Source organism: Myodes glareolus, chromosome 1 (assembly GCF_982192425.1).
Source record: "Myodes glareolus chromosome 1, mMyoGla1.1, whole genome shotgun sequence".
NCBI lineage: Eukaryota > Metazoa > Chordata > Mammalia > Rodentia > Cricetidae > Myodes > Myodes glareolus.
Window position 1 is genome coordinate 51,120,551 of NC_142026.1, and position 12,858 is coordinate 51,133,408.

At 46.9% G+C, this 12,858-nt stretch overlaps 1 protein-coding gene across 4 annotated transcripts in view; it reads left to right on the plus strand.

The window, feature by feature from the left end:
- Positions 1-12,858, plus strand: part of Znf536 (zinc finger protein 536) — a 452,425-nt gene that overhangs the window by 275,477 nt on the left and 164,090 nt on the right. For all 4 annotated transcript variants that reach the window (XM_085695644.2, XM_048448809.3, XM_048448810.3 and 1 more), the window contains exon 5: positions 5,041-5,196. In XM_085695644.2, the coding sequence (XP_085551770.1) occupies positions 5,041-5,196 (156 nt within the window). The remainder of the gene's footprint in view (positions 1-5,040; positions 5,197-12,858) is intronic.

Below are 12,858 nucleotides of genomic sequence, written 5' to 3' on the forward strand. Positions count from 1 at the left end.
AAAGTTTATTTCCCATTCATACCAGGCCAGCCAGGTGTCCTACATTGTGATTCTACCATTTCAACTCCCGCATAGGAAGGTGCTGAGGTAGAGAAGGAGTTAGGGTGCTTTGGCATGGTTCTGTTCTTATGTTTCTTTTTCATTGCCTGGAACCAGTCACCTGGTGTCAACCTAGCACAAAGGAAGTTGGGAAATGTAGTCCATGAAGTACAGTACACCAGAAGGAAGTACATGTTGTCCTTTACACAGTCTCCCCCTTATCTTCGAGATGTACCCCTAGTATCTTATTTTGTTCTAGGGTGAGGACAGGGTGGATGAATTGAGGCAGTGGGCAGAGACAGCCTGGGGTGTGCTTGGGGCCCCTCCAGCATCTTTGCAGCACCACAGGAGGTAAGAACTGAGGCCAGAGAGGGATGAGGGACTTGCCTAGGGACAGCTAGGCATCTAGCGTACAGAACAGGAAGACCCCACCCCCAACTCCTCTCCTAGGAGCTGCCCTGGCAAACATATCAAGGAAGCTTGGTGTTTTAGGGCAACCTGTGGGAAAATCCACCCTTAACATTCAAAATCATTTTGTAAGTCAAAAATTTAAAGAGTATCATGCACAAGGTGCCTCTGAATGAAAAATCATGAGTGTTGTACAGAGAGCCAGCCTCGGGGCTGGTTTCAGACAGCCCTTCGCGAAGTTGACGCGCCTGTATTTAAAGTCAGAGAGTTTAAATACTTCCTGAGTTTTTGCCTTGGATCGGCAGCACTGCAGGTTGGTTCTGTTGGCAAGGATGGCAGGATGGCCTGTGGTCTCCAGGTGCAGGAGCATCGTCCTCACAGCTTGATGTCCCTTCGGTGACTGATCTCACCCAACCACCAGAGGCTTAGAACAAGCAAAAGAAAGAAGACATAGTTTCTGACCCTGAGAAGATGAAATGAGGAATGTCTGTCACTTGATGGCTTTTCCCAAACATGCTCCTAAAACAACTTGAAATGATGTGATTCTGTCTCCTGTGTTAACCAGTATGCAGCTTCCAGTTCATGTCAGTGGCTTAGCATACCTGTTTCTGAAATTCTTTGGTGGAAGCAAGCCTGTGCCTCTCAGGAATGTTATTTGCAGCAGCATTTATGTAAGGCATTGCTTTGGAAAAGACGGCCCTGTGCTTTTCAGAGCATTGAGAAATGATACAGAACTCACAGATGTCATCAGAATGCACCCTGGACAGGGGTATGCTAGTATGTTGGGGGCAGACAAGACTGTTTGTCCTTGCCAGAGGATCACAGCAGGCCAGATGGCAAATTCAAACCTGTCCTCGTGACCACTTGTGGAAAGTGTTTTATAGGAGGGAAGAGAAATTCTGCATGCTGAAGGAGAGGGAAATAAAGGTTGAGGACCATTGAGATGGCGTAGTGTGTCAAAGGTGCCTGCTGTAGAGTCTGACAGCCTTGTTTTGATACTCAGGGTGGAAGGGAGAGACTAATAATTCATGCATGTTACACTCTAATTGCCCCAGGTCTGTGCACTTGTGGGCACGCACACACACTATAAAACAAATATGCAAGTGTAATTTTAAAAATCTCTTAAAACTTTTGAGCCATTTGCTAACTTCCTGTCTGACAGATGATCATGGAGGCAGTTTTGTCATGCCTTTGGAGCAACAGCTTTCAGGTCTGCAGCCACACCATGGCTGTCCTTCATGCAGTGTTGGTGGGGTATAGCAGGATCAGGGTCTGGATGTGGCCCAGCAGAGTGGCAGAGGGGCACTGTGAGCACTCCTGTACTCTGAGCAGATCAGGCATCAGGAGCTTCATGTCCTCCAAAACTCTTGGTTTTGGGGGTTGAACGCAGATTAACATGTGCACGCTCACTAGCACCCATTCCAGGACCAGTTTGGACTGGATTCATCCACAAAGTCCCATGTGTGTGCATTGGGCAGAGACTGCAGAAACGTTCCCAGACTTCCTTGCGCTTGGCTTCCTGCCTCTGTGGACACTTCCTGGGACCACCCACCATTCCCCTTCATTGTGGCCCAGAGTTTGTTTTTCCAGAAGGATTAGTTTAAGAGTAAACGCCATAGGCCTGCTGGCCCTCCCGGAGAAAACTGTTTCTGCGTAAAGTGAAAATTAAACTCTTAAATCTGCAAAGAAAGCTGTTTATCTTACAAATTTATTCCTTTTATTGGACCACACATATCCACGATAGAAAGATAAAAGGGAAGCAGATACGGGCCATCACTTAGAGTGACATATAGCCAGGCATAGGTCATCACAACTTCTGTAAAGCCTTCCAAAGTGGGGTATCGCCTCTCCCCATGTTTGTCTAGAATAGTCTGAGCAAGTCCTCACCAAAGCGCCAGTACAAATTGCCCTTCCTCATCACAAACAGAGCTTCTCTTCCATGCCTACCATGTTGCTCTTGCACACTGGCACCTTGCAGGAAAAGGCTACCGGGGTGGATCGTGGGAAAGAGAGCTTGAAGGAATTTGCCTTCAGAGGCCTGCACCTGCCTGACTTCAGCCTGGTATTCAAGCCCTGCTTATAATTTTAAAAGGTGGCTGTTGGCCCCCAGACCTGAGTCAGGCCACTCCGGGTGTTGGCCTCCAGACCTAAGTCAGGGCTCTCTGGGCATCATGGCTGGTCTCAGGTGGTACCTGACAGAGTTTTAATCTGGCTCATCATCTCTTAAACTGACTCAAAGATCCTAGAAAAAGTAAGTGTGGGTGATTTGAGATGGATCAATGTTATGGAATGAGGATGGTGGGGGTGCAGGGATGAGGTAAGGGAGCTGGCATTTGAGGTGTTCAAATCTGGGTGGACTTCATGCAGTGGTTCAGGGAAGTCTTCCCAGTACTCAGAAGGCTGAGGCAGGAGGATTATGAGTTCAAGGCCAGACTGAGCTACATGGCAAGATTCTTTCTCAAAAGAAAAAAGAAAGAGTAAGGAAGGGAGGAAGAAAGGGACGGAGGGAGGGAGGAAGGAAGGGAAAAGGAAGAAGGAGGAAAATGAAGCATAGGTTCAGAGAGATGGCTCAGCAGTTAAAAGCACATACTGCTCTTGCAGAGGACCTGATTTTGATTTCTAGCACCCACGTCAGGCATCCCACAGCTGCCCATAACTCCAGATTCAGGGCATCCCTTGATCTCTTCTGATCTTCTTGTGTAGAGGCCCATATACAGGCACACAGATATATATCATTAAAAAATAAAAATGTCTTAAACAAAACAAAGCAAAACAATTTAACAATTAGAGGTGTGGCTACCTGGCATACACAAGACCCCAGGCTGCTTTCCCACCATAGCAAAAGGAAAGCCTTTGGAACACTCAACTTCCAGTTGGTGAATGATTCCCAGGGAGACATTGTGTGGGGCCTGTGGGGCCCAATTTAGCCACACTGTCTGAGCTTTTCATTCTTACCCATAAGTCATCTTTGGGTGCTTCTCATGTTTGTTGGAATGCCTATAAATCTGGTGCTCAGTGAGGTGACAGGCGTTGGGTAAGAGTTCTGGATATGGATAAACCTAATCCTCGCATTTGTAAAAGTTACGAATTCAAAACCCTCTAAGTAATTGTACCCTCCAAATGGATCTTCCAACAGTGACAAGGAGAGTTGGGGAGGATCAGATTGGAAGGAGGCTTTCATTGTACATTTCAGGGGTGATGATCTGCTCACATATGGTCCAAATGCAGAAAAGATGTTCCAAGCCAGGGCGCTTGCACAGTTGCCTGAAGCCAACATCCAAATAAGAATTAAGTGTGTTTGCCTTCATCTCGTTCATGGTCTATAAGTCTGTCCCTTTTGGCCATTAGCAGAGAACACCAGCAATGGATGTTGCAGAATAAAAGCAATTTGCATTTTCCATTGCTTGGAAGGTACAAATCTTCTTTATTCTCAGCTCAGCAGAACTCACAGATCTGCTCATTAGCTCAGAAGGTTCCCTTGTTCTTATAGTGGAATTTACCACAAGGCCTGGAGGGTGGGCTGGAAACCCTGGCCGGGACATCCCCAGTCTCAGGGGCTTGGGATTGGAGGCGAGGCTTCAGCCTCTGCTCTGTGAGGAGGCCAGAGACTTGTGGGGAAGTGAGTCTAGAGAGGGTTCTCTTGCCTCCTCTCCTCAAAGGCACAGATGCTTAAGGCCTGACCCATTCTGTAGATGTTAGTTTCCGGGTACTGCAATAACACACCCCGAAAGACTAGATAGTTTCAGCTTTATTTACTCTTATGTCCTATCATTTCTGTACAAAGGGCAGCCGTATATAAATTTCATTTCACTTTATAATGATTTGGGCTACATAACAAATAACATCAAGATGGAAAATTTGTATTGATACTTTACGGAGGGACTTCTCAAATCGTGGAGATTTCAGTGCAATGCTCAGAGTTTATGGGAATTGGGAAGCTGAGCTTCCGCACATGGCTTTGAATGTGTCACTGTCTGTTTATCATGGGCTAATTGTGGAACTGCATCTCCATCCGTTTTCTTCTTCCTTTCATGCCGTTCCACCAGTCAGGGATGGGTACAACTCCACAAGGAAGCAGCGATCGCTTTGGGATAATTTTCTTCCCTGTCCCAAAATAGCTGGGTGTCTGCCTGTCTCGGGGAGTCAGCTGAGACATGTCCCGGCCCCCTTTGTGACTGGCGAAGCTGCAAGTGTGCTTTTGGTCCTGAAGTGAACTTTCTAGCTAGCCTATATTACGAATTAATCAAATTCCACCAGTGCCCACATTTTTAAACTTTTAGAAAAAAAATATTTAATAGGAACTAAGCAAAAAGAAGAAATCAAACCAGCTGCTGACACAGCTGTTTCTTCTCTTGTTTAATTCAGTTCAATATAAAGGTACCATATGCTGCTTAAAATGATGATAGGAAAGATGAAATAATTTAAGAGAATAACAAGAAAATACATGAATTGTCAGCATTCTGTCAGATTCAAAGAATGAAATAGACAGGTGTAGTATTGACATGTTTAACTTTGTGTGGTGTTAGCAGTTTTGGTGCGAACAACTCCTGACATGTGCTGAAGTGATGTGAGAATGTTTCTCATCCACTGCAGACATCGGCGAGGAGGCCGGGAGAGCCGCCGGCGGCGTCCAGCAGCAGGCGCTGCTTCGGGACAGGAACCTGGGCTCGGCCATGAAGGACTGCCCGTACTGTGGGAAGACTTTCCGGACTTCCCATCACCTTAAGGTCCACCTGAGGATACACACAGGTGAGAGAGATCTAGGTGTATCCACGTGTCAGGGAGTAGCACTTAGAGACGAAGTCCCGAGCACACATCCGTATGAGTCACCAGCGTTGTGTGTCACCCCGGCTTCCCACTGCAGTCTCCACGCAGTGTAAAGAAAGAGAGGTTGGTTCTGGCTGGTAGGTTTTGCTCATGTTCAGATGGCTCCGTTGCTTTTAGGTCAGTGGCAAAATCCAAGCAGACCAACCACTCTAAGAAAAGGCCTCAAATGACCGCACAGACTGGCCTGTGGCCAGCCTTGGGGCTGAACAGGTAGAGTCATTGTGCTTACGTGGTGGTTAGGTAGTTCACCACGTGTTGCCTCAAGAGAAACCTAGAGGCATTCTCAGCCAAACAGAGAGGATGGCTGCGGGGCCACTCTGGCCCCTCTCGTCTAGATCACTAGTCTCTTACAGTGAGGCCATCCTTTTAGATCTCTGCCTTGTTCCCCGGCAACTATTCTTTTCAGCCTTTCTGCTAGTTGCTTGTGTATTGCCAATATATATAAAAAAAATCTATCTGAGTCATGGACACCTCCATTTTCTTTGATTTTTCTCCTGACACTTTATCTATTGGAATATGAGCTGCTGCAGAAGATAGACAAATATGCCATCTATTTTCAAAAATAATTGTGTTCTATTTCCCACAGAATCAATAACTCTGCTCAGAGACGGGCAGAAACAACCAGTGTATACAAGTCTTGTGTGTATCAAAAAGATGAGGAACTCACCGCCCTCAATTGGTTGCTTACCTGGTGCCCCCAAATCTGACACCCCAAGGAACCCTGAAGATAGGTGACTACTTCTTCACCAGTAGTAGCCTGGGTGTGGTGAGCATAGTCACAGCCCCACCAGCCTTGGAGCATGTTTCTCGGGAGTCATTGAAAGTCACATGCTAGTTACTTTTTTCACTGTCAAAGCAGAATAAATATAAAGGAGGAGAGACTTGATTTGGCTTCTGGTTCAAAGGCTACAGCCCCTCCTGGAAGGAAAATGACAATAGAGGACGGCTCTGTCTGCGGTGGAGGGGAAAGCTTGCTCCCACCTCAGCAGGCAGTAAGCAGAGATCTCCAGCCAGAAGCAGGTCCACTCCCACAACAGCTAGCTAAGCCCTATGTTCCAAAGGTTCTGCCACCTTTCAGAACAGCGCCATCAGCTGGGGACCAAGTGTTCAAACACCCAAGACTGTGTGGGACATTCACATCCAAACGGAACGGAGGGGCGTTTTAAGACTGTGCAGTGAGTCCCACTGATCTCCCAAAGGGCTTTGCTGCAGTCCAACCTGCTCCACTCCTGACCCCGTCCTCACCATCAGGCACCCTTTGTCTTCTCCCTTTCCCTGCAGTGCAGAGCGTCTGTCCCTGCTGTAGGGCCTCCTCACAGCCACTGCCTCTACCTCAAATGTTCCCCTTCCAGGTAGTCACCCAGGACTTACCTCAAATACGAGCCTTTCTCTCACTCTCTCTATTGAAGATACTTCACACCCCCTGCCTGATTTTTTGCCATGAATGTAACATGTTGTGATAAAGCCTGCTTTTGCTCCACTGTTCCTTGTGATGGGCATTGTCTCCCTCCAAGCAGAACCTCAGACTTGTGAGGGTCATCGTTTGTCCCACCTTTACCATTGTTATTCCTGTAACCCTGTTCCTGAAAGAGTTCCTTACACATTGGCAAGTGGGCGGGGCTACTGAAATTATTTTCCATACATTCATTTATCTATTTGCATGTGGATGTGCTTGGACACACCACAGCATGCACGTGGAAGGAAATCGAGTTGGTTCTCTTCTGCCATGTGCCTCCCAGGGATTGAGCTCAGGTTCTCAGGCTTAGCAGCAAGTGCCTTAACTGGCTGCGCCAGCTCCCCAGTTAGAGGGACACACTGAATTTGCATGTGGGGCTGAATGGCAGAACAAATGCTGGAGTTGGAAAGTGACCCTGCTCTTATTAGCCCTGCTCTGTATAAGGTGGCATGGAAGGGCCAAGCCAATAGGGAACGTCTAGAAGACATGAGAAACTCTGAGATGCCTCAGCATGGCTACAAGTGCTGCATTCCTGGGGCCAGCCTTCCCTAAGAGGAGAGGGCCTCTGAGCATCTCTGGCTTCTTGCTCAACTTCCCTTCATTTTCCTGATTCACTTCTCTCCACAGCTCGCACCCCATCTGGCACACTCAAGCATTTGCATTTTGTAATTGTCTCTCTCCTTGACTATAGTATGAATTTCATGAGAGCAGAGGCTTCTGTCTGTCTGTCCAGCTGTGTCTCAAGGAGGGCAACTGAGCCTGGCTCTCAGGAAACAAATTCCCCAGTGAACGAAGCAGTAAATGTAGGAGGGGAAGTAGCCAGCCTCCCTGGGAGTAGTCACTGTCATCTGCACAGACACCTGATGCTTTCAGGTTATATCAATGTCGGCATATTCGTCTTCCTCCTGAGATCGGAGGACAGCAGTTAAATGGGTGGGAGTTAAAGCACATTGAAATGTTCAGGACATGAAAGCAATCTGTGGGGCACCACTGTTGACTGTGCACAGGGGAGTGGACACTAGACCAGGGATATATTGGAACTGATTTTAGCTCACTTGAACACACAGCCCTGGGGAGAGGGTCAGTAAAAGTTCCTGGTGCCTGTCACCATGGAGATGAGAGTGGGGTTCATACCTACCCTACTGCCGGGCGAGGAGGCTTCTGCAAGTATGGTGAACCACACGGCAGCAGGTAGATGCTGCTTCCTAAGGTTTTAAACTTGGAGACATATTTGTTTCTTCTTTCTATGTCTATGTCACAGACTTCCAAAGTTTGTGACACCGAGAAGCAAGACAGGGCCAGGAGCAGCAGCATTCCAGAAACTTCCTCCATAGGGAGAAAATGAAAGAAGCCATGGAAACATCACATTTCCACCGCCCTGCCCCCAGAAGCAGCATTTACTGGGTTTAAAAAAGCAGAATGGAGACCAGATAAAGATCAATTTTCTTTTTATCTAAGAACAAAGAAGTTGAAAAGCGCTTACACTCGTATGTCTGAATCGAGCAGAGAGTGTTACACGTTAGAAATCACGGAGGTAAACACCCATCGCCGCAACGTGAAAGCCTGGATGACACACACAATTAAAACAATCAAAACCGAGTTACTTGCTAATACAGGATTTCACGTGGGGCTTATGTGGCCGAGCAGGGGTAAAATGCCCTCCACTTTGCCCCTTGGGTGTCCGTGCTTCTAAATGGCATGACTGGAGGACAGCAGGCCATGAAAAGAGGAGCCTGCACTTCCAAGTGCCACCTCTGAAAGTCCTCCTGTAAGGGACGCATATGAGGGCATTTAAAATCCAACGTATAATGAATACGATTTAATTGGTTTGGCTCTAGGAGGGACCATTCTCTGTATTTCTCTATCCCACTCCATCTTTATTAGAAGTCTTGATCGTGTGACATCGACTGATAAAAACCATTTTCCTTTCTTTTCTCCACTGCATTAACTTAATTACTGCTCTTCTTCTCCCAACACCTGTTTATTAGAGAGGCGCTGAGTAGAAGCAGCGTTCAGACGGCTCTGAACATCTGGGGGCTGAGGAGAGCCTGCAGGTAGCTAGGACATTTCTGTGGCCCTCCCCCCACCCCAGCTTACGACAGATGGGTGGGGGTTGGGGTGATGGGAGGTACCTTCAGGACCTTTGGAGTCCGGAGCTTCACTCAGTTCCCAGAGATTGTCCCCTCCACCCCCTGTTAAGGCAGCATCCCTGCCACCCAACGTGGAGGAAGGGGAATGGGGCACTTCCATTCTGGGAGATGCTACCCTGGGCTGATTCGGACTCGATGACCAGATCACCTATGTCAACCCTTCTATGGATCAAGGGTTATGATTTAAATTCAGATCCAGTCAGCACAGGCTGAACGGAGCATGAATCAAAGTTCTCAGGGAAATAGACCGTGTCTGTGGTGGCTATATAGGCTACCCTGCACACTGACTCCCTGTTGGGCCAGACTGTAAGGTGGTGGTTGATTATGGCAAGGCTGAGGCAATGTCATGAGTCTGGGGTGAGCCAGCTTCAAGGCCAGCTTAGGTTATACAGTGGGACTCTGTCTAAGGAGAGAAGATTATAATGGAGCTGAAACTCCCATCACCTAGTAAAATGGTAGTTTCAAGCACATATTTTATTTGTATGACAGTAGAAGTGTAAACTGACCCACTACCATCCAGTAGCACAAGAAGTCATGCTCAGAACTCTAAAGGACTGTCATTGGCTTCCTTTCCCTTCAGTAGTAGTGACTGAACTTAGGGCCTCACGTATGCTAGGCAGGTGCTAGTGTGCTACCCTTGAGCCACAGCCATTACAGACAGCAGTCCGGTGTATCTTGTGTTTCCTGTGTCTCTTGATTTCGTGGAGGGACAGACCTACTGCCGTCTGGGTCCGTGTAAGTCCACTCTGCCATGTGATATTCTCACGGAGGGGAAGCTGACTGGTATGCATCTGCCATTATGCATCTCCGTCATTAAGGGTACAGTACTTTATGTATATGATGATTAGGAAACTGGCTTCTGTCATCGCAGAGCCTGAGGTGTCCCAGGTACACACAGATTCCATTCCTTCTTTTCTATGCCTCCTGGCCTAATACCACCTTGGGAAATGGGGTTCCAGAGAAATACTCAGAAGGGTCACATACATCCATTTCTTGTGCTGGAGGCTGGGAGGTGCTGATGGTTCCTGGAGGTCTGTGTTTGCCACTGATGTTCCCCCATCCCAACGGGCCATGGGTGCATCATCCCATTCTTTGTGGGCCGTGGACCAACAAGTCGGCTTTGCTATCCTGACTTATACATGTGGATCCAGATCAAAGAGCTGTGGCTGCAGCAACGACCATTGCAGAGAAATGCAATCAACAACCTCACTGGCGAAAACTTGGAGGCCCTAAAGTTCAGCAACTAATTAAAAATAAATCTCATTAGTTTCTTTCCCCTCTCAAATTATGTGGGCGGTTTATTAATCTGGTGGTGATGTGCTTTGCAGGCTGGTTCTCATCCCCGAGTAGGGACCTTTTCACAGGGATGGATGGGCATCTGCAGGGGGCTCAGCTGTGGTCAGGTGGCCTAGGCCTCAGTCTCTGCGTCACACCTGCCAGCACGGCTGCCTTCCTTGGTGCTGCTTCCGTGACATGGCAACTGAGACTGGCTGGCTGGGGGACCGGGAGGCCCCACCCTTGTCCTTGACAACATCCTTTGTCGTGAGGCATGAGGCTTCCCTTTCACACAGAACCTTCGAGGATAGTAAGAGAGCTCTCCTTGGTGGCCCTCAAAGTGTGCTAGGTCCACAGGGATAGGAGAGCCATCTGGGGGCCACCTTGCTGGACTGCTGGGCTGTCTGTGCAGCAGGACAGCCACTAGCTGGTACACTCCTTGAGCCTCCCATGTAGGACCCAGTGCTTAGCTCTGCACACAACTTTGCTACTGAGTCTCCCAGCAAGTTGGTGGCCAGGATTCTTCCTACTACCCTGTTGTAGGAAAGGAAACTGAGGGTCAGTGATTTGATGCTCTCAACCGGGCTAAAGTGGCCTGTTTTCCAGAACTGTCGTATTCTAAAACTGTCCCTTCGCCCAGTGCTCTGAACTGATATTACTCGCTGCTTGAATTTCATGCTCGCTTTAGGGAGTTACTGTGACCTTTATTTGACAGAGCGTGCCTACACCACCGCCTGCAGGAGAGCAGGAAGTGGCTTATAGGCACGTGTGTGGTGTGGCTGCCACCCCCAAGTAACCTAACAGGGAAGCGCGTGCGAGACATCCAGCCTCTCTGCTACTCCCGGCCCAGACTGGGACCAGGCCAGGGCTCCTTGACCCCTTGTGCTATGCTTCAGTTTCTCCACCAGCACAATAAGCATAGGGAAGTATGAGGCTGGGGAATGGCCCCTGGAGGCTCTTCAGGGGCTCAATCCGTGGAAGAAGTTGCAGGACAAGATAACTGCCAGTGAGCATGCTATCTCCTCCCAGGATGGTAATGGAAGCTGCTGTCCCAGTGGCGTCCTGAGTGCCGCCTCCTAGGTGGCTTTCATCTGCCTTTGGCTGCATGGGCTAGCCAGCTGCTGTGACGCACTACACACACAGAAAGTTCCATGAACACCTGTCCCAGAACAAGTTGGATTAGACGGGGCTGTGCTTTCTGTCGCCTCCTCCAACAGGGGAGTGTCTGCTGTCATCCTTCATCCCAGAACCGTCATCTGAGCCGCAATAGGAAAGAGGAACATTGTCTCCAAAAGGAGATAGCCCCTCTTTTTTTCTTTTTGTTTGGATCTAAAGTGCAGCGTTTCTATCTCTAAGACAAACTAAAAGCCCATTTTGTTCCTCTCTCGTCCCTCATGGCTGCTCTTCCTGCCTTTAATGACATCCCAAACTTTTGTGGAAAATAATTGATTGAATTTAAATTTCCTTAAAAGTTTAAGAGGTAATGTTACAGTATAAATTTTCTAGCAAACACTAAGTAGGGAAATATCCATTAGTGAAATTAACTACAGTTTCTAGGTAGCTAACAATGTGGCGTATACAGTAGGGCATGGCTAATGAACACTGCAGTGGGTGATATTTCATTATACAAATTAATGCTCACATTTTAATGGGAAAGTCACATAATGAATCTCGGCTTCAGTGACAGCAATTAGAGACACAGATTGTCCCCTTCTGGACAAGGCAGTGTTTAGCAATAAGCAGCTGTGTGAAAAGTCTTCAGGTTTACAACGTATATATGCTTTGGGGGAATTAGTGTACAATTTATATTAATGTACTGAAGCTTCGCTGCAAAGGCAACACCGTATTTATCTCTCCCGGTATTAACTAAGTAAAGACATGTAAGAAGACTAAATAAATATCCAAAAGAGGTCGCAATTCTGGAGAATATTCAGTTACTCAATTTCAAAGTAGAAACACTTTTAGAGATTTAACCAAAAAAAAAAAAAGTCAGGCACACAAATCACTTCTTAAAAGAATAATAAAGGGTTTCCAAAGAGAGTGCCATGAATATGTGTGTGTGTATATATGTGTGTATGGATATGTGTATGTATGTATGTGTATATGTATGTATGTGTATATGTATATATGTGTGTATGTATGTGTGTATGGATATGTGTATGTGTGTGTATATGTATGTGTTTATTATTTTGGAGAGGTATTATTAGAAGCTTATTTTGAATAGTTCCAAAATAGCTCAAGTTCTTGTGGAACTCCCAGGTGCAAAGTAGTTGAGAAAAGTAAAAGTATCTGGGTGTATTTTTAGTGTGTGTGTGTGTGTGTGTGTGTGTGTGTGTGTGTGTGAATTATTCTGGGTATAGTTGTGTACATCTGTCATTCCAGCACTCAGGGGCTGAGGCAGGAGTATCATGAGTTCAAGGCCAACGTGGGCTACACAGAGAGAACTTGTATTAAAAGAAATTAAATCCAACTATGGAAAAAAATAGGTACAAAGAAGTGGTTAGTCCATCACCTGGTCACATATTTCTGAAAGCCTACAGTCTAATGATTAGGAATCAATGAGATTCCAAAATTGAATATATATTTCATGCTACACATTGGTGAGAAGTTAACTTAATTCTAAGATGTTTCCGATATGTTCATTAGTCCACCAAAATGATGAACCAAATTAACTTTTTTTTTTTAAATGTATTATGTCTTTTC